Source organism: Sparus aurata, chromosome 16, assembly GCF_900880675.1.
Source record: "Sparus aurata chromosome 16, fSpaAur1.1, whole genome shotgun sequence".
Lineage (NCBI taxonomy): Eukaryota > Metazoa > Chordata > Actinopteri > Spariformes > Sparidae > Sparus > Sparus aurata.
Window position 1 is genome coordinate 8,227,585 of NC_044202.1, and position 20,282 is coordinate 8,247,866.

The window sequence follows — 20,282 nt, forward strand, 5'->3', positions numbered from 1 at the left end:
CGTGTACATGCACACTCATGCGCCTCCACATACACACGCAAAAAAAAAAAATTCATCCAGCTGGACAAGTGGGTGATTGTTTTCTGGATTCAACGCGGAATTTTTTCAATTTAACATTTTATCCCTGCTGGGAATCGACACCTTATTCCTCCCACATTCCACAGTGGGAATGGAAACCGCTGTGCGTGTCCTCGCGCGCGTGAGCGTGTGCGTGTGTGCGTGTGTGCGTGTGCGTGTGTGTGTGTGTGTGTGTGTGTGTGTGTGTGTGTGTGTGTGGGGTGATGTCTGAAGCTATCAACAGCAGCATCCATCTGTGAATGATTCCACGGGAAAACAAAGGTCATTATTCATCCATTCATTCGCACATTACATTTCCGAGATATTTGCATCAGATCTTGTCGGAAAGCTTGCGCGGGGCGGACCACAGCTGCGAAACAAGAAGCGTGTCCACATTTCCCCCGCACACACACACACACACACACACACACACACATTTACCTCCCACCATGACTTGACATTAGAGGGAACATCTTCACAAAATCAGTTTCCTGGAGACAAATGGATCATCAGGTTTTTTCTTTTAAAGAGTTGCTGCCGCACTGTGCAATTTCACGCATCGGTGGCTCCAAATTGCAGTGAAAGGTTAAGTGCTTACATTTCCAGGAGACCAATGCCAACGGAATTATATAAGACGTCAGTAAGCCGAATAAAACACATTTGTGTTTATCTGTTAGAGTGGTCTGTAGTTGCTTTAAAGGAGTTGTTTGACATTCTGGGAAATACGCTCATGAATGCCACTCATGAAGCTCCAGCCAGGACTTAGTTGGTGTTAGCTTAGCATTAAGACCGAAAGCAGAGGGAAACAAGCTAGCCTGGCCTACTGTCGCATGCTTGAAAGCGCCGCAGAGACTTACAACTGCCGGCAAACTAGCTTGTAATTCTGCATCAGCGTCGGAGGAAGTAACTCGCCAAGACAACACAACTTTTCTGACATGTAGACTTCTCAGATTTGGGATGATGGGTGAATTCCTCACTTCCTGTATGCCCAACACTGACGTTTCCCGACACGAACATCTCATTTGCTGCTCGTGATTCAGGCTGATGTGTAATCACGAGCAGAAGAGATCCGTATTCACATGAACTTCTTCAGAAAACGCAGGGTTATTTTAGGAACGGCAGCTAATTGGACGAGATTGTCTTGGACTGTCCTCCTCTTCGCTCGCTCTCCATTTATCATACAAGCCGACCCTTCATTTACTCATTCCCTCTCTCTTCCTCCCTCCTTTTCTTCTCTGTCTCGCTCTTCTCTTTTTCCTGGCAGTGCTGAGAGTGGTGTTACCATCTGTCTGTGATGTGTCCTGGACGCAACTCTGTGTGTGTGTGTGTGTGTGTGTGTGTGTGTGTGTGTGTGTGAGTGTGTGTGTTTTCAAGGCAGGATGGCCAGGCTGAGCTGGGAATGGGGCTAAGATGGAGAAAAGAGGGAGAGAGTTTTTACATTAGAAGAAGAACAGAAATCAAGGGGATAGATGATGAGATGGAGTCAGAAAGGCAAAAACACAAACACGGCGGGCGATGTGTGTGTGTGTGTGAGTGTGTGTCGTGTGTTGCAACGGTGTGAGCCACAGCTGTGTGATCTACTAACCCTTTCCAAAAGACCTCGTCAGCGCTAGGAGACAACCGGCTGAAAGAGAAGACGCACAGTGACACACAGCTGTTTGCAGAGCACCACTGTGTGTGTGTGTGTGTGTGTGTGTGAGAGAGAGAGAGGATATTACATGCGTATGTATGTCAGTGATAGATTTCTTTAACTTCCCATAAACCCCCAATGCATACCGTGCATGTGTGCGTGTGCTAACAGCGGCTTATATCCAATCGTCAGAAGCTCTTTAGCGGTGATTTCACTCGGCGGCATTGAATCGAAAACACCCACGTCATTCAGTAATCTACTGCTGGCAGTGGATCAGTGTGGGTTCTGTACATGTGTGCATATGTATGTGTTTGTGTGTGGGCTAGGTTGGCTTTCTGAGAGTGTGTGTCCCCGCTGAGGAAAGTGTATGGGAGCACCGGCGGTCGGCTCGATGTCGTCTTTTTCGCTGTTTGTATGCATAAGTGCATACATTTTGACTGATGTGAAGTTTGGTTTCAGCAGCTCGGTTAGCAAAAAAAAAGAAAAAAAAAACCCTGACGAGGACCACGTGCACAGCCGACGCACACCGCCTAGGGGTTTTATTTTGGTTCCTACCCCATAGCCAATTAGGTGAAGCCATGTTATTTTCCACTTAAGATGAATGGCCTCGGTTGTTGTTTTTAATTTTTTTTTCTTTCTTCGTTTTGCTTCTCGGTTTTACTGCTATTATTATGCCAGCAGAGAAACCGTCTCCAGATTTAGCCGCTCAGGTTACTCTCTGCAAAAAATGACCCGAGAAGCCCTCGGCGGATCCTTTTTCTTGATGCGTGTTTGCACGTCCATACGAAAAACGATAATGCTCTTTTTTTTTTTTTTTTACAAAGCCAGCGGCAGGTGCAGGGCGTCTTTATTCACCTACCAGACTAAGACTTTCATTCATCCAGCGTTTCTTTTTTAAATTAATCTTCCCAACAGGATATTCACTGTAATCCCTCCTGTATTTTAAGACTATTGTCGATGATGAAGTGCTTTGAATTAGTCTCTTACACTCGTCTTTGCTTTCCCCCTTTCATCTTCGCCCTTTTATATTGACATGATTCGACCTGTTTACCAAAGCCGATACGCCTGTGCAAAGCAGGCATAAGAGGAAAAGGCAACATATTAGGAAAGTAACTGTGTGCTTTTTCTTTTTTTTGTGCACACGTCTATCCTTTCCTACCTTTTATCACCAGACCAATTACCTCTATCTTTTAATCTCTCCCTCATTGTTCCTCTTGTGTGCACCTTTTGTTAGAATAAACCCTTTGAAGCCCTCTCTCTTTCTTTCTCTCTCGGGCTCATTCTGTGCTATCCCAGTGTACGTATGGCTGTCTGATGTGCTTCATGGTCACCCCTGTTATTAGAAAGTCTATTTGGGTTTGGATCCAAGCGCTTATCAAAACTGGGATGGAAACTGCCCGACAACAGTAAAACCCCAAAGGAAACAGACTAATTTCATAAAAGCTCCTCAACAACGCGTAATGGGCCTCCATGCCAGCACGAAGTGGAAAATTGTTTTGTCGACGAGGAAATGGCACAATTTTACTGGTGGAAAACACACCGGTAGGCTTGCTTAACGCGGACTTGGCACAGTCTAGCCTCATATTGTTGTTGTACAGCAGGGAAAAGTTTCACGTTTGGGAAAAATGTGCTGATATGCCTGCTGAGAGACAGACGGAGAGTTGATGACGGTCTCACATCCGTCTGTAAAATATGGAGCTACGCTTGGTGAGCTTATCCTAGCATAAAAGCTGAAACCAAGGGGAAGGAGCTAGCCTTTTTAAGTCTCAATTTTTAAACAAATGAGAAGCATTTAGCTATTTAGTTAGCTTTAGTGTTGATGAGAAACAGGAAAGGTTTTGTTACCTGCCAACAGAGCCAGGCTAGCTCATACCATCTCATCTGCTTCTAGTCTTTACGCAAAGTTAAGCGAACTGGCTGTTGGCGCCAGCTTTATATTGACAGTAGACACATGAGAATAGTATCAGTGAATATTAGTGTTATCAACGGAATGTGAAGAAAGGTTTAGACATTATTTCGAAGGTGTCTTTGTATCATGTTGTCGAGCTATCTTCTGAAGCTAGTGTGCTAAGTAGCTAGCCCCTGGCCGCTTTCATGCGATTGTTAACAACACCAACATTCATCTGTTGCTCAGAGCTTCTAGTCAGGGAAGAATTTGCCAATAGGGGCAGTAGCTGCATGGCTAACTGAGCTAACTACCTTATGAATGCTGAAGTTAGCAGTGGTTTCTCTGATGATATGCTGCCCACTTTTTATTCGGAGCATGAATTTGACAGGTTCTCACAAGGCGTCTTCGGGTAGAGTAGGTTTAATCATAAACTAATGTCGTGGCCTTAGTCACCTCTCCATATGAAGTCACATTTTATACTTTCACTTCTATGTAACGGCTTTAATAATCACCAACAAGTCACTCTTGGTCATGCATCCTGTTGCCAGCGCTGGCACAAACACCTCATCGGGTGTTTTTTTTAATGTCAAACATTTCTGTGTACTCCATGTGATGACATCGAGGAAATGCCTCCGTGAGTCACTTTGTGTGTGTGTGTACAACCGAACACAACTGACTTTCCCTGTTTCTCTTTCCCTTGTCTCTCTCTCTGTACTTTCCCAGGTAGGGCAGTTCAGTGAATTTCTCCATGAATGTACGTCACAATGATGATGACAGACCAGATTCCACTGGACTTGGCTCCGCCCCCCCTCCTGAACGGGGAGGTCCCTCTCATGCCTCACATGGTTAACGGTGACGCAGCGCAGCAGGTAAACACTCGTCACGGAGACACACACGCACACACACACACACACATCTGTCGTTTGCATTCATATATCCATGCAATTGCTTCTTTCACCATTCCAGTGTTGCCGTACACACACAAACACACACACACACACACACACACACACCCTGACCAGATTGCACGCGAGAATACACATCAAACAGTCGTGCAGGCGCTTCTCTTTGTTGTCATTTCGTCACACGGCTCACGGGTTGTTGCCACAGGTAATGAGCAGCTGTTACAGTCAGGCATTCGTCAAAAAATAACAGGAACAGGCACAGACACTTACATCATTTAGTCCGAGAAACTTTGAGGCAGAATGTAACAGGCTGACTGGCTCCATTGACGGATCCCAGGCCTTAGCCTTAAATTCATTTGAAAGATGATTCAACTGCTTCTCGGATTGAGACTCTCTGAAGGTGATCCAATTGGCTCTGCCACTTGTGATAAGATCAATCAAAGTGCCAAAGCCCCGCCCGAGCTCTTTAAGCTACAAACTTTTAATTAAAAAGCGTCACAGTCAGTCAACCGGGGTCAAATCCTGCTGTCACAGACACACTTTCACACGTGTGTGCTTTTTGGTAGCTGAGAGATGAAGATGCTGATGATGTTCCCTTCACAGCCCAGAGGAAGTAGGGTGGGAGGGCTCTGGCTGCGACACATAACAGTTAGGGAGGGTTTTGGCCGTGACACGCAGCAGTTAGGGAGCTCTTTTTATTGTAACACCCTGCAGTTTAAACCCGGTGTGGAATAGACCGATGATTATATAGGTTCCGACTCTGCATGTGTGTGTCCGTGCTTGTGTGTATATGTTTGTTTCTCTGTCCGCGTGTGTTTCATTTGACCCTTTCGGTGTCTGCGTGGGCGCGAAAAGAGTCTGTGTTGAGTCTGAGTACATACTTCTGTGTTTGTGTTTGTCTGCCCGCTTTGACTATCAGCTTTCCTGTCCGTCTATCTGTGTTTACCTGCCTACACCTGTTTACCGCGTGTGTTTATCTGTGTCTGCGTGTTCCCTCTGCTCACAGAAAAGCAGAAAAACATGAAACGCGCTGTCGGGGTGCAGCAGCGTATCATTTTGCAATATGTGCTCTTTAAAGAAATGTGATATGCATAATGGGAAAAAAAAAGTCTCACAATGAGCCGAAGTGCTATCACGACATCTGAGCTAGCTGTAACTTTAAATGGAATGTCTCATCGAGGGTTTCCGCCATTTTCATTTCTAAAAATATGAAACCTGTCTCTATCTTTTGCATAAGTTGCTATTTGTTATTTGAATATGACTCCAAAAAAGGGCTGGTTTGGTGGAGCCCTGTTTAGCTACATAACTATAGATAGTTCATTCCATTTTCCCCCCCTCAAAAATATAGTTTCATCATGATTTATTTATTTAGATATTTAACCTTTAGTGCCATTAAGGAGATGACATGCCAAAAAGCCCCACACGCCAGGAATTAAAGGTACGCTGTGTCATTTTTGTGTTTTCTTCTTACTGTACCGTAACTGAAAATGCAAGCAGGGTTTTCCTCCAATGTTTAAACCTATAAATGTCAACATATAAGTGTAAAAGTTTAGAGAGCTTTTTGTTTGTTCAGAGGCACGTTAAAAAGTCGCAGTGGGCGCATTTAAACGTCACCAACAGGACAAAAAATGAGGCCAATTGACTAGATAAGAACCAAATTACACCGGAGCTGAAGATTAACATTCGATAATAAATCAGTACACTAAATTAGGCATTTTTACTACTGGAGACGAAACTTGGATGCTCTGGTTTCTGTTTTTCTCTCCATAAACTGTAACGGCTCTCAGCTGGCGCTGTAAATTGTTGACTAAATAAAACTGATCCTCGGCTTTCTCAGAAGATGTTTAAATAAACGTCTCGCCAAAGAAGGTGTGTGGGGAAGGTTAGCCCCGTTAAAGTCAGGCTTTTATGTTATTAAGCAAGGCATTCTTCTTTAAATACGGAGGAAGCCATTCTAATCTCACCAGCTACTTTATTTATTGTTTGACGTACAATAAGGATCTGGTTTCTACTTTTGGCACGAAAATCTAGTGGTGGTTTGACTTAATTTCACTTTTTTTTTTTGCACACATTTTTGGGTAAGAAACGTTCCTTTGTCCCAGTCTGTTATGATTTTAACTCAATATTAAACAGTTCGCAAACCATTATCTGGCTGAATCAATGCGGCTGTAGTGATCAATCAATATTACCGATACACATAACAAATACTGCATCACACCTTGGCACCCGTATGTTTATGCACAGCACATATTGCACATATACGCAGTCACGTACCCACCCACATGGCATGAGATGGGGGTTTTCTCTGTCTCGGGAAACATGGGTCGCCCTGTACTATGCTGGGGTTCCCATAGCAACAGCAGCCGCTGCAGCAGACAGAGCAGGAAGTGTGTGTGTGTGTGTCTGAGCGTGTGTGTCGGAGGGAGAGGAGCAGGTTAGCGCTGAGATGGGAGAGCATGCAGACACTACAGGAGGAACGCCAGGATATGAGGATTTTACGACGGCACACCTGTAGAGTGTAGACAGGGGCTGTGCTCGTGTGTGCATGCGTGTACATGTGAACACATGTGTGTGTAATGGAGGGTCACCTGTTTCATGTCTACAGCCATGTGTACACCCTCAACAATCTGTATGCGGAGAATATGACGGTAAGGTGCATGCACACTCCCTTCCGGCATATTCAGCAGAAGCCAGAAATCCGAACAGTGTCACATATTTTGGCTTCATCTGTGTGCGTTACCTGTGCGTATGTTCAGCTGGGACAGATTCATCACTCTGTGTGTGTAGTGACTTGTGTGTACTGGTTTTAGTGGTTTTTCTGCCAGTCAGCGTGGTTTCAGGAGGGAGACTTTTCTCGAATGAAGGTGTGTGAGACAGCAGCATTGTCTCACCATCTCACCATTAGCTTATCTAACACCTCATTCGTATGTGTGTGAACTCTCTGTGTCCGCCCTCCTCCGGGGATCCGATGGTCATTGTGTGTTATGTCACCACCTGAAAGCCTATTGGCTGGCCGGCTGAAAGTCTCTCTTCTGTTTTGTGATTGTTGAAGATGGATGTTTGTCCGTGGCATCACGTGTGACAGCGTTTTTTTCCCCTTAATGCCCTCAGATTTTTTTTCCCTCAATCTGAATTTTGCTTTCTAACTGTGTGATCTCTCTCTCGCTCTCTTTCTCTCTCTCTCTGTGTCTACAGGTGATCCTGGTGCAGGTGAACCCAGGGGAGACGTTCACCATCCGGGCAGAGGATGGCTCACTGCAATGCATCCAGGGTCAGTCCCCATCGCACATTATTATGTCATCGTATTAACGTGTGCCTGGTGCCACACTGAGGCTGACTGAGTGTTTTCCCATCACTTTAATTACATGCCGGCTGCACATGCTTACGTGATTGTTGGGAACACAATTTGATGATACCACGGGAAATTAATTTACAATTTATTCGAGCGCCATAAATAAAAAAAAATTCAGGCGAAACACGGGCAACAAACAGAGGTAATAACATGCTAGCTTTGCTTCATTGTGTGGTGAGGCAAGCAAAATAGAAGATTCTTGAACGTGTGTCTCCACGATGACACATTAATCTGCGGTTGTAGAGATTGGAAAAATGACTCACTGTTTATTATTTGAGACTTTATAGGCTAGCCGGGCAGATTGTCAGAGCTTTTTTTTTCAGCGCAAGAAACTAACATATTATCTGTAATTACATCCATAATCGTCACTCAGCATCTGGCTTTCAAGTATGTAATGGATCCAACTTGTTGTCTTTCAAGACCCGCCCTAGTCTGCCTCTGATTGGCTGGCGTTTATCGTTTTTATATGACGAAAGCCTCCACGGCCTTGTGGTCCCGGTGCTCCATGCTAAGAGTTCAACTGATAGTACTGACACTGATTGGGCCCATTCCCACTGCTGAATGCCTGGTCTCAGTTGTCCACACACCCCTGGGTGCCCTCATAGTCCGCTGGACAACAGGAGGGAGGGAGGTCAATGTGCCACAATTAAGTTTAACGATTATATCCCCACCCGTAGTTCAGCACACATGCTAACTGGATTAATAACCGACTGCAACCATCGCAGTGTTGTGAAATACAGTTTTACTGCTGCTATTACTTTTTAATGAAATCATTCCTTAGATTGCGATGCAGAGTTGTAGTCTGCACTTTGTATTACAGTCAAACATGGCTGCTACATACAAGAGCTGCTGGTGAAGCCTCTGTATGTTTATATTCACTTTATACTAAATGTGCTGAGTTTAACTGACTGTGATGCCGCCACATGCACTGGAATGAACGTAGAGTAGAAAAGTTAAGATATGACTTTATTGATCCCTCATTGGGGAAATTCACTTGTTACGGCAGTGGCTGAGTGATGGATGACTAAACCGAAACAGGACAGAATCTGTCAGCTAGCACTGCTGCTGGTTGGCAGAAACACAAGGTGAGCCATCTTGTGTTAGCGTACTTTACAGGCTAATAGCGAGCTAATCATTAAACCTAACTTCCTCAAAAATCTATAATGTAGGTGTGACGTAAGGCTTATTGACAGATATAGTCATAGATCACCACTTAATGTCTGTAGTTAAATAGAGTTAATTGGCCAGTGAAAAACTTTAACCCGCTAACCCTCTAAACTGATATTACGGGTACAACTGATCTGCTGTACCTGTAAAATCACTTCTTTCAACTGAATTGCCATACAGTAAGTAAAGTTAGTCATGTTAAGCATATTTTATGTCTCTACCCCAGTGTCTGATTAAAAACAAGTAAAATATTGTTTTTGAAAATGACCAGCAGTAATGTTAAGAGTTTGACTGTCTGTGTCGTCTTAACTGTACTCTTCTCAGAGTGCAGTCAATAATGTGGCAGTAAGCGTGAGGAAAAGGAAGTGTCAGGGAGGAAATGCTTGCATCCGAGTGCGCTATCTCCAAATTAAAACACACAACGTTGAAAGCACAGTCAGTGACAGAGTGGGCAGCCATGGTCTCACTCTCTGGCTGCATCTGACACTCCCGACATGAAAAGGCTGGAAATGTAAGCCACTTAGCGGCTCTTAAAGACGGAAAAAGGAGGTGGCAGTAACACGGGAATTCCCCGACTCGCGTCTCACTTTGATGATGTCAGCAGAGTAAGCTGTTACTCTGAAAACTTTGAAAGGGCGCCTTTGTGTTCTTCTCAATATCTCCCGCTCTTTGTCTGTCTCTTGCTTCTTCTCTCGTTCTTTGTGAGGGTTTTCTTTGAGTGAGATCAGTTTTGGCTCAGACATTGACCCCCCTCCCACCCCCCCGGAAAAAAAAACCCCTACACCACCTCATACTCTATGTTGTAACTAATTACAGCCCGCCTCCTTTTCTCTGCCCGCCGTGTAATTCAATTTTGCCCTGAAATCTGAAGGATCGACCCGGGCGGACCTCGGAGGCACAGATAATGCCAGATCGCATCCGCCCGACCTATCATGCACTGTTCCAAAAGATGTCCAGATACAGTTGACAAAGAAATCCACAGATACGGATCAGTGAGACGTGGATGGATGGATGAAAGGCGGATGAAAGAATGGTTTACTGCGTACAGTCAGAGGGGGATACCAGACACTAGTAGTATTGACGTAGTTGGGGCTCTGGCGGTCGTCTGTTTATTTGTGTGGCCGCATTTGTGCACTTGCAGAATTTAGCGTCGAGGGCACAGTGTGCATCTGTGCGCCTATTTTAGTGACTTTTACTACAGTCGACGACAGTTAATTGGGCGGGTGGCTGAGGGCTCGGGGGTCATGTTTGAATGCACATATTATTAATGTGGAGGGGCCACACACACACACACACACACACACACACACACACACACACACACACACACACACACACACACACACACACACGCACACACACTCCTGCTCCCTCTCTCTTGCTCTGTCTCTCTCTGGAGGAGGTCACTGGGTTTAATGAGAGGTGGAGTGTGGCAGTGTGTTTCGAAGGCGAAACTGAGTCGCTCCTCAGACAAGAGACTCGGTGTGATTACCGAGACCTCAGAGCTCGGGCTTTTTCTTTTTTTTTTTCTCTTTGCGCATGCACGCGTGTGCCCGCCTGTGTGTTTGCACTTTGGCGTACTTGTGTGCAAGTGTGTGTGACAGGGAGTGAGATTACAGAGACCTCAGGGGCACAGGCAGGAACCAGGTTTTATATAAAGTAACCTCTGTTTAGCTGTTGCACTGCGGTGCATGCATGCAAACATGCATACACACGCACACACACACACACACACACACACACACACACACACACACAGACATAGACACACACAGACGCTTTGCCAAGGCAGAACCAGCCTGGAGACGCCGACATGGCAGCCAAAAGGGATTCTTTCATAGGAACCTTCAGGCCCTCACTTCTCCCTCTTTAGCTCCTCTCGACTTCTTTTCCTCCCACCTCTTTCCTTCTCTTACGCTCCTGCTCATTTGTCCGCTTTAAAGCTGCAAAGACACGATCGTGTTTGTCGGATTGATGTTAAGTGCCGCTCATTAGCCGCATGCTCCTGCCTGAGTTATGCTCCTTTATTTGGGCCGAGAGTTTACATGGAATTTTATCACGCTCGACACATTGTACGACCTCGGGGCACTTTAAATTTCTATCGCGCTTTTGAAACAATTTTTAGTGCGCTCTGAAATATGAAAAAAAGGGGGTGCTTTCAGTAGTCGTGGGGAAGTTTTACCTGCTCGCCCTTAGTTGCTGCTTTTCTGCTCGTGACTCCCGCTCTGTCATTTTGCTTCTGCGTCTTTATGGGTGTTCCTTCGTGCCCCTTTTGTTTCAGTGAGTCTGAAATCCTTTCCTGTATCGGGCTCTTAATTAGCATCCTGTGTGTGTGTGTGTGTGTGTGTGTGTGTGTGTGTGTGTGAGAGAGAGAGTGAGTTTGAATGTGTACATGTCTCCATCCCCTGTTTAAACAGACTGACCTCTCGGTGCTCCGGGGGTCAGCGCCGGCTGACCCGCTCCTAGTCTATCTCTCCTCCACACCGCTCTCATGTATACACTCTTCTCCCTCCTTTCCCCCCCCCCCCCCCCCCCCCCCTCTCCCCTTTCTCTCCCCCTCCCCCACTAAGACCATTCCCCTGAGCTTTCCCACACTCACATCAAAGGACAAGACTATGGAGGGGTGTGTTAGAGCACCCTGCTATGGAATGCGAGTGTGTGTTAATACGTGTGCGTGTGTGTGTGTGTGTGTCTATGTGTGTTTTACAAGGCTGTGTTGGTTTACTGTGTTGTTTGCTCTTTGTTGGACTTTTTATGAGGGATAGTGAGGCTGGGGGGTGATGAACAGGAAACTGTGCCCCTGCCAGGGAGGATGTGACATCAACGAGGAGTGGGTGGCAGCGGACCACGAGTCTCCTGTCGGGACAGTTAACAGCTGATTGGTTTGATTTTGAGGGTTAATCAGTGCTCGGTTGCCTTGAAACTAATCGTTATGCCACAGAAACATTCATTTTGCCTGATGATAACCAGGTACTCAATGCCTTGATGATAAGCACAGCCAAGGTGAAGTTTTTCAGATGTAAGAGGCTAATAAACGCCCTTGGATGAGGGGCGAAATTTCCTTTTTTTTTCCCCTGACATCACTGCTGTCTAAAGGAAGTTTGTGGAACCGGATTTCAGTGGGAACACACTGCAAGAATTAACAGAACTCTTTAAATAGAATTGGCACATTTCATTGCATTTCATGCGTAATAACCAGACTGAATTAATACAAAAACAAACCAAAAAGTCCCTTGCTTTTTTTTTTTTTTTTTTGGATGTAAAATGACCTAATAAGACTAAAGAATGTCCAGCGTCAGATTGAATTGATTGCTCAAACAATGGTTGAACTTTTCTGTTTGAATGCACTACCGCAGCAGCATAACGGGAAATGTAGTCCTTAGCCCCGGCTGTTATCTGACAAACAATGGTCACGGTGGACATGGCCAGCCCGACCTCAGAGACGTGGTCTTTTGCACCAGCTGTGTGCACATGTTTCCTTGCAATGATTGTAATCTGGACCAGGCGGACAGAGAATCACGCAGCGGTCTGTTTTGTGTTTTTTTTTTTTTCCGCTGCTGATGTGTGTTGTTAGTTCGCTCTCCCTCTTTGTAGCCGCCCCCACCTTTGTTACTCTCTCTCTCCCTTTGCGGGTGCATCCTAATTCTGTTATTTCCTATCTGCCCCGCTCCTGAAATCGATGAGGCCTCGTTGTCATCAAGGACATCCCACTTACCTTATTTCTGCTCGGAGTGGCTCGGACAGAGTGAATACACAAGAGCACCACGGGTGGAAGTCTTTTATCAGACAGATACTCCCCACTGATAATGTGTAATTGGATGCTGCATTGAAACCACATCATCAGAACACTGTAGTTTTGCCAAATGGCTGATGGGGATAGACAATTGTCAGGAACTATGGTACAATATTGTACCTGTTTTTTTTTTTTTTTTTTTTAAGATTGTTTTCTTATTCAAACACGTAGTAGTAGTAGTAGTGGACATTTGTGGGCTATGTGTCTATGTACTTGGCATCGTTGCCACACTATGATCGTGCAGTGCTCATCACTGAATATCAGCCAGAAGTGACTAGAATCTCAGTGTGGCCTATTTCATCTCCTAAAAAATGTCAAGACCACAAAATTCTTTCCACACGTTATGATGGATCATCATCATAATTTAAAAAAAAATATAAAACATGTAACTTAGCAAGCCGGCTAATCTTTCTTAATATTCAACAGCAACAAGTCCAGCTCGGCATCAGTCATGTTGCCTTTATTTTGCAAAACCGTCACCAACGAGTAAAAGATGTGGGAAAAAAAGTAAACACTACTTGATGGATGCAGGTGCAAATCATGCACATTTAGTTTTCCGATCATCAACTGACGTCAGTTCAGATGATCTCCAGCTCATTGCATCTCCCCAATTTCTGCCATGGGAGAGCGCTAATGTGAAGATGATGAAGGGAACTGGGATGAACCATGTGTTTTGCTTCCTGCCAAACATTTCTGTCCACTTCTATCCCCTCTATCATTCAGCCTGTCTGCACCTTTCCCCGCTTTCATCTCACTTCATTTGTCTCAGTTTGGATGGACGATCGCTGATATTCCCCTCTGCCTGTTCCTCTGCATCAGTACACAGGCATGCTCAGGCTCTCTTTGTCTTTGCCTATTGCCAGAGTGTGCACTTCTACACTCGGAGCCCTTTGATGTAATTGGAAATAGCTGGTTGAGAGAAATATGGTGGAAAGTCTCGCGGCCTGTGTTTACACCGAGCCAGATGGCTCTAAACAAGCTGGGGGGAGAAGACGCAAATACACTTTTCTCAGAAGGGCTTAATTTAGAGTACTGTTTTGGACGGTGCGTTTGCTCCTCGGTTGTTTTGGGAACCCTTTCAAAACCTGCCTTAAAATCCGAGTCCCGACCTGTGTGGGACAGTGGGACAATCAAACGGAGCAGGGAATCGAAAATTACTGTGCAAGCGGAGGATGGTTTTCATCCAAAGTGATTTACAGTATGTGTACTTAAATGAACATATTTTAGGTTTTATGCCTTATAACCCCTTATTTTGTGAATTTCAAAGGAAGTATTATATTCTGCATCCCACATGTACAACAACAAAAAAAAGCACGTGAGAACTCTGTGTACTTGTGCATGGATGTGTGTCTCTCTGTTTGTGTATCTTTGTGTGGGTGCGACTAGACAAATGAATGAGTGTATTGTTTTTGTTATGGCACTTGCTTTTTAGCCCCGGGCATAATGAATCCCATAAGTGATTTAAATGTGTCTCGCATATTTATGCAGTGCTTTAAATGGCCAGCGGGGCCATTTGGCAGTGATCAAGTTCACCTTTTACGATCGCTAATGTTATATTCGGGTTGGTTTAGCTCGACGCTGGACTATGAAATGCAATGTACCGTACGTCCAAAGCAACGACTCCTCATTAGCCGAGAAGAAGAGACCCATTTTCTGCTGAAATGACACCAGAGCACAGTAAATATATGAAAACTTTTAGATTAGGATGTTTTCATATAGACAACACAAACTTTAGGGTAAAAAAAAACTCTGAGACCACTAGTGGTATATCCTCCTTTCGCTTAGATGACAGCATGCGCTCGAGCTGGCATGGACTCCACAAGTTTGTGCCAAACCTGATGACTCATGTTGTCCCTATCACGCTGGAGCAGAGAAGGTGGACCTAAATGCAGCAGACATCAGACAGGAAGTGCGACAGATGAAGATTTATTCAGGATAGCGACAGCGGCAGGAGCAGGCAGACACAGCAGAACATCAGGATGCGGGAAGCACAACAGATGACTCGACAGAGACTGAGCTAAGACTTAAATACAAACTAGATTAACAAGGACAGGAGGTGCAGGTGGAGAGAGGTGGAGAAACACAAGTGAAGTGAATGTGTAGAGGAAACAGGAGAGCAGGGAAGGAGCTTTTTCTTTGCAATAGTTCTTTCAAAGCTTTGAGTTTGTGTTTGGGGAAATCCAAAGATTCAACTTTCCACCTTGTCAAATCGTGCTGGGACAGATTCATCAGGGTTTGCACAAACTTGTGGAGGCCTTGCCTTCTCAAGTGCATGCTGCCATTAAAGCAAAGTGGGGACCGACATTCTGCGAATTCATGCACGTTTTTCAGACATTCAACTTTCCACCTTGACAAATCATGCTGGGGTAGAGTCATCGGGATTTGCACAAACTTGTGGGATCCATGCCTGCTCGAGTCCATGCTGCCATTAAAGCAAAGGGAGGACATAAGAAATACGAAGACATTCTGAAATACATTCAGCTTTTTTACTCGATGATGATATAATTTGTAATATTTTTAGCTTGTTTCCACGAGCTAACACCGCTGTAGATTTCATTTTGCCTCATCTCTGTTTAAAATTGACTGCTGAGTCTGTATTTATGGAATATGCTTTGCTGGAAAAAAGACTAATTGGCATCGGGGGAGAGAGATCATATGATGGCTAAATCCTCTTTGTGGATGTGTGTGTTTGGGTGCATGCTTTTATTTGAATGTACTTGTTCCAGCTTTTTACCTTGACAGCCAGCCAGAACTTTTCTGCAGAGGATTTTCCGACAAGTTTTGTATGCCCTCGGGCCAACTGTAAAACCAACTCTGGAGGTGTGTTCGCGTCTCTGTGTGTGTGTGTGTGTGTGTGTGTGTCTTAATTTCGTGTTTTGTCCCATTGGATTTGGGAAACTGCTGGTCACCATGGGAACGGACTCTCACTCCAGGTGGTGTGTAAAGGAATGTGGTCCCCCTGGGCACAGTTTGTGTGTGTGTGTGGTTGTGTGTGTGTGTGTGTGTGGCATACCTGTCTTTCTCTTTTTCCAGTGTTTTCCACTCAAATGTGCTTTGTGAGAAACAAAAGGACAGAGAGGATTGGTTTGGGTCATTTGGCACAGGGTAGTTAAGAGCTTGACTTTAATGTGTGTGTGTGTGTGTGTGTGTGTGTGTGAGGCAGAGAGAGACTTGCTTGTTGTTGTATGCCCTGCCCAGCGCTCACTTATAAACCCAATGCCCTCACACAGTAGGGCATGAGGAGGCAGAAAGAGGAAGGGAGGGAGGAAGAAACGGAGTGGAAATAAGACGATAGAATGAAGAAAGGTAAATAAAAGAGGGGGAGAGACTGGAAGAAGAAAGAAGGGGATAGAGTGAGAGTGAGAGAATCAGACGCTGCATGTCTGGTCGTGTCTGCTGCCATGCATTCCGGGCGAGGCCACTTCCTCTATGCGATGACCCCAGCCACCCCTGCGCTGCTGACTTGGTCCGGTCTGCCAGATCAAGAGGAGGCCGTGTTCGCTGTCGGGACTGGCCCACTTAGGGGCAACACAGGGGTGGGAGGAGGGTTTTTGTTGGGGGGGGTTTTAGAAAAGAGTGGGCAAAAACTCTGCAGAATGCTGCGTCCGTCTTTGCATGTAAGGCTTGTGTGAAAGTGGATGTTGTTGTGTATGTGTGTGAACAGCAGCTGTGAAGAGGAGAGGGCTTGCAGAATTTTCCAGAGAGAGAAAGCGAAGAGAGCTTTTCCAGGGATGAAATTCTTGGCTTCCTTGAAGCTCAGGGTACAGCTGGAGCACTTCTCCCTCCCTCCGCCCTCATTCCCTCCTCCTTTCCGACCTCCTTCACTTCCTCCCTTGCTTCCCCGTCTCTCCTTCTCTCGGCGTTTCTATCTGGTAGTATTTTTTTTTACCCTCATGATACCATCTTATGTTAAGTTTTGTTGATTTTCATGCTGTTTTTTTTTCTGAATTAAGCTTCAGAATAACACATGGAACAAACACTGTATCCTCTATACATGTTGCCGGTGCTGCTTTTCGGATTAGATTCAGTCAGATTGAATCTTTATCGATCATTTCGGGGCTTACGTAGCTACGAATGGTCATGGGATACATAAATGACACAGAAAGAGATAAACCCTGGGTTCCTGAGGCGTCCCGCACAGCTGCATTGAATACACATGTTCTTGTTTACATCCTGCGTGTTTAGATTTCACAGGGAAGCCCCTCTTTTTTTTTTTCTTTAGCCCTGATCTGATTGGATGGAGGGAAGTGTGTGTCGGTCAGTGGGAGGGCCCAAGAACTGATTAGAGGGACTGGTAGAAAAGTTTTGATGTTGGTTAGTTTGACCGAGATACATCTCCTTGTTTCTCTCATACAGTCTCCATACAAGTCTCTCGATCACCCAGCAGCCACACACACTCGTGCACACACTCTGCATAAACACGTGCACACAAACAGTGGAATTCAGCGTTGGGGAGTGGGGGGAAAGTCCCTGCTAATCTAGGACTTCCAGTCTTGCCTTTGCCTTTCTTTTCCACTGACATTCACACGGCTTCTCTCCTCTCTCTCTCCTCCCTTCCTCTCTTTCTCCCCTACACACACTTTCTCTACTCTTTGTGGTGGACACAAACTCTGTGCTGTTCAGACTGTGACTCATACACGAGGAATGCCCCACATTAACATGTGGAGAGATAGAAGGAGGAAAGCGAGGGGAGGATGGGAGAGGAGTACAGCTGGGTACAAGCGGAGCAGGTTGTGCACGGAGGGGGAAAGAATGAGTAAAATGACTGAAGACATGGCTGCTCCTATAGCGGGTCAAGGTTTGGGAACATGTGAGAAAGAAAGAAGGGATGATTATAACACTCTGGGTCTGTTTACACACCAACAGCTGTTGCACTTCTTTTCTCTCACTCTCTCTCCCCCTAGACATGTAGAGTTGATTAGCGAATGGATACAATGAGTCATCAGCGTCTGGATTTTGTGTATTTGCGTGTGCACGTGCACATGCATGCTTGCACATGCGTGTCAGGGGTTCGCGCGCGACCACAATGCGTGCGTGTGGGTGCTCGAACGGCAAGAGTGATAAGTGGAGTATGTTGCTCTACGCCGTGTTGAGTGGTAACCAATCCCTAAACAATTATATCTCCATGTCCAATAATAGCCTCATGGGATAAAACTGGAAAAGATCGTGTGTGTGTGTGTGTCCACTTTTCTTGCGTGTTTTTTGTGCCAAGGTGACCGTGATTTCTGTCAGTGTAAACCATTTAAATGTCAGCTTGTTCCACATATGTCTGTGTGTGTGTGTCCGTGTCAGCGCGACATCTTAAAGTCTTTATGCACACATGTCCAGGTGTTGATCTGGTCATTTATCTGCGGTTTTGAAACGTGTTTGTCCTGGTGTGTGTGTAAACTATGTACATCTGTCCATGCGGTTGCGTGTGTTTGTAGCTGCGAAGGTGTGCGCATGTGCGTGTGTGTTAAGATCAAGAGAACAAAGCACGGCTGGGCTCAGCGTCCCTCCAGACGTTACGTTGCTCTCCTCTGGAGCAGACCCAGCAGCAGAAGTAGGTCGGCCGACAGCACCCCTCCCCTGGGTGGGGGAGAGTCGGAGAAAGATCTGGGCTGGGTGGAGGTATGGGCTGGCACCCAGGCTACATGCTGAACACTAGACAGATTGAGGCTTGTATGCTGGAAGTCTGTTGACACAGTGATCAGGACAGGATAAGATGCAGACGTTAACATCATATTCTTAGAAATGTTACCCTTTGAAATGAAGGTCTATTATTCCCCAGACATCAGAACTGAGAGGAGGTTGAGGATCAAAAAGAGCTCTTTAGAAGAAGAAGTCGGTCACTTAGGATCTTGGTTAAATCATATTTGAATAATTTCACAACCCGGCTGTGGATTGTCTTCCTAATGACGATTCTTACGTGTGAAGTTTTTTATTTTATTTCACCATTGAATGGGTGTATCACGTTTGGGAACAAACCCCTCCAATTGGGATTAAATCATTTTCAAAAATTGCAAAAAAAAAGAAAGAAAAAGTGTTTGATTCGTAATAAGTTGCACATGTTTTTCACCGCTCTGGGGCGTTTTGAGTGTTAAACACTTAAAGCACTGCTGCCGTCTTGGCCAGTTTTACCTTGTAAAAAAAAAAGAAAGAACCCCCCCCCCCCCCCCAAAAAAAAAACACACACTTGAGCGTAAATGTGACATACAATAACCGTCAACTTTATAAATACAGTTTAAAAGATGCCACAGTTTCTTTGCTGACCTGGAGTTTTTATGGCAGCTCGTTGTCGGAGGAAACACCTTTGACTTGGAGAACAAATCAAGCGTCACACAAGCACTTAACATATTTGAAAACCAATTTGGATTCATGAGGTGTTTATTCCAAAATGATGTTTTTCACCAACATAAAAAAAAATCATACCTGTTGTTATGAAATGATGCATTCCGTGATATTATTGGAAACATAACTTTTGAGCTGGCAAAATGTCACTTGTTATGAGTAATGACTTTATTTAAGTTGATATTCTCTCTTGAAAAGTAAATATGTAACCGTCCCTGAATCAGATAAGGTGGACATCCTCGCCAAGCAGATGACTTCCGTGGTCATTTTATCAATGGGGACGGTATAAGAAGAAGCATTAGAAGGTTACGATGGAATTTAATCCCCCTTGCCAGCCAGGGAAGAGGATCACAACTACTGCTGCTACCTCTGGGCAAACAACCAGGGATGGAACTGAAGACTTCAGTGCACAAGTCTGGCAGTAGTGTCTGGCAGCTAACCTCTCTGCCATCAGGCGCCCATATAACATCGGCCTCAGAGTGGCGACTCTGCGCGAGCAAGGGCAGAAAGTTTCCTACTTGTTGTTAAAAAGGCTTTTTTTTTAATTTGAAATAATCAGAAAAGGAGAGCTTAATTTAAAATATGAGCCCAAGCCAGTGGGCTAGTAAAATTACAACACTGTTTTTTTTACAAGCTTTGCAGCCATTGTTTTCTTCTCCGGCTCTTTAATATGCTGATGTCAGATGTTGATGAGGTCATCATGGCACTGATAGTTTCATCAGCTGGCATAACCGAGAGTGCTCTCTCTTTGTTCTCTTATGACGCTGTTATGCAACTTATCGAGGCTCAGGGGCTTAAATTTCGAGGGGGGCTCACTCGTCCTGAGGAATGTGCTTACACATACCTGTACGCGCGCACACACACACACACACATTATGCAAATACAGTAAGACCGAGTGTTCAAACATAGCAACTCTCCAGCTTATGATTTACATTCCACTGCAAATCTGCAGCCTGCTCAAGTTACAGACTGTTGTACGATCAGAGGTGTGTGTGTGTGTGTGTGTGTGTTTAGTGCACATGTGTATGGATGTTTGCTACACGCTCATCAGCTGTGTGTGCATTTGTGCACGTCCGTGTGTGTGGTTTCTGCATCGCCCTGTAGAGCGTTGGTGTAGTTACTGAGGGCAGGGCAGTGCAGGAAGTCCTGACTTCCTCCT

The 20,282-nt window shown here is 45.2% G+C and overlaps 1 protein-coding gene across 1 annotated transcript in view; it reads left to right on the plus strand.

Moving 5' to 3' along the window:
• Window positions 1-20,282, plus strand: part of fndc3ba (fibronectin type III domain containing 3Ba) — a 98,596-nt gene that overhangs the window by 22,182 nt on the left and 56,132 nt on the right. The window contains exons 2-3 of the mRNA XM_030392175.1: window positions 4,299-4,444; window positions 7,676-7,751. Coding sequence (XP_030248035.1) covers window positions 4,328-4,444; window positions 7,676-7,751 — 193 coding nt within the window. The 5' untranslated portion in view covers window positions 4,299-4,327. The remainder of the gene's footprint in view (window positions 1-4,298; window positions 4,445-7,675; window positions 7,752-20,282) is intronic.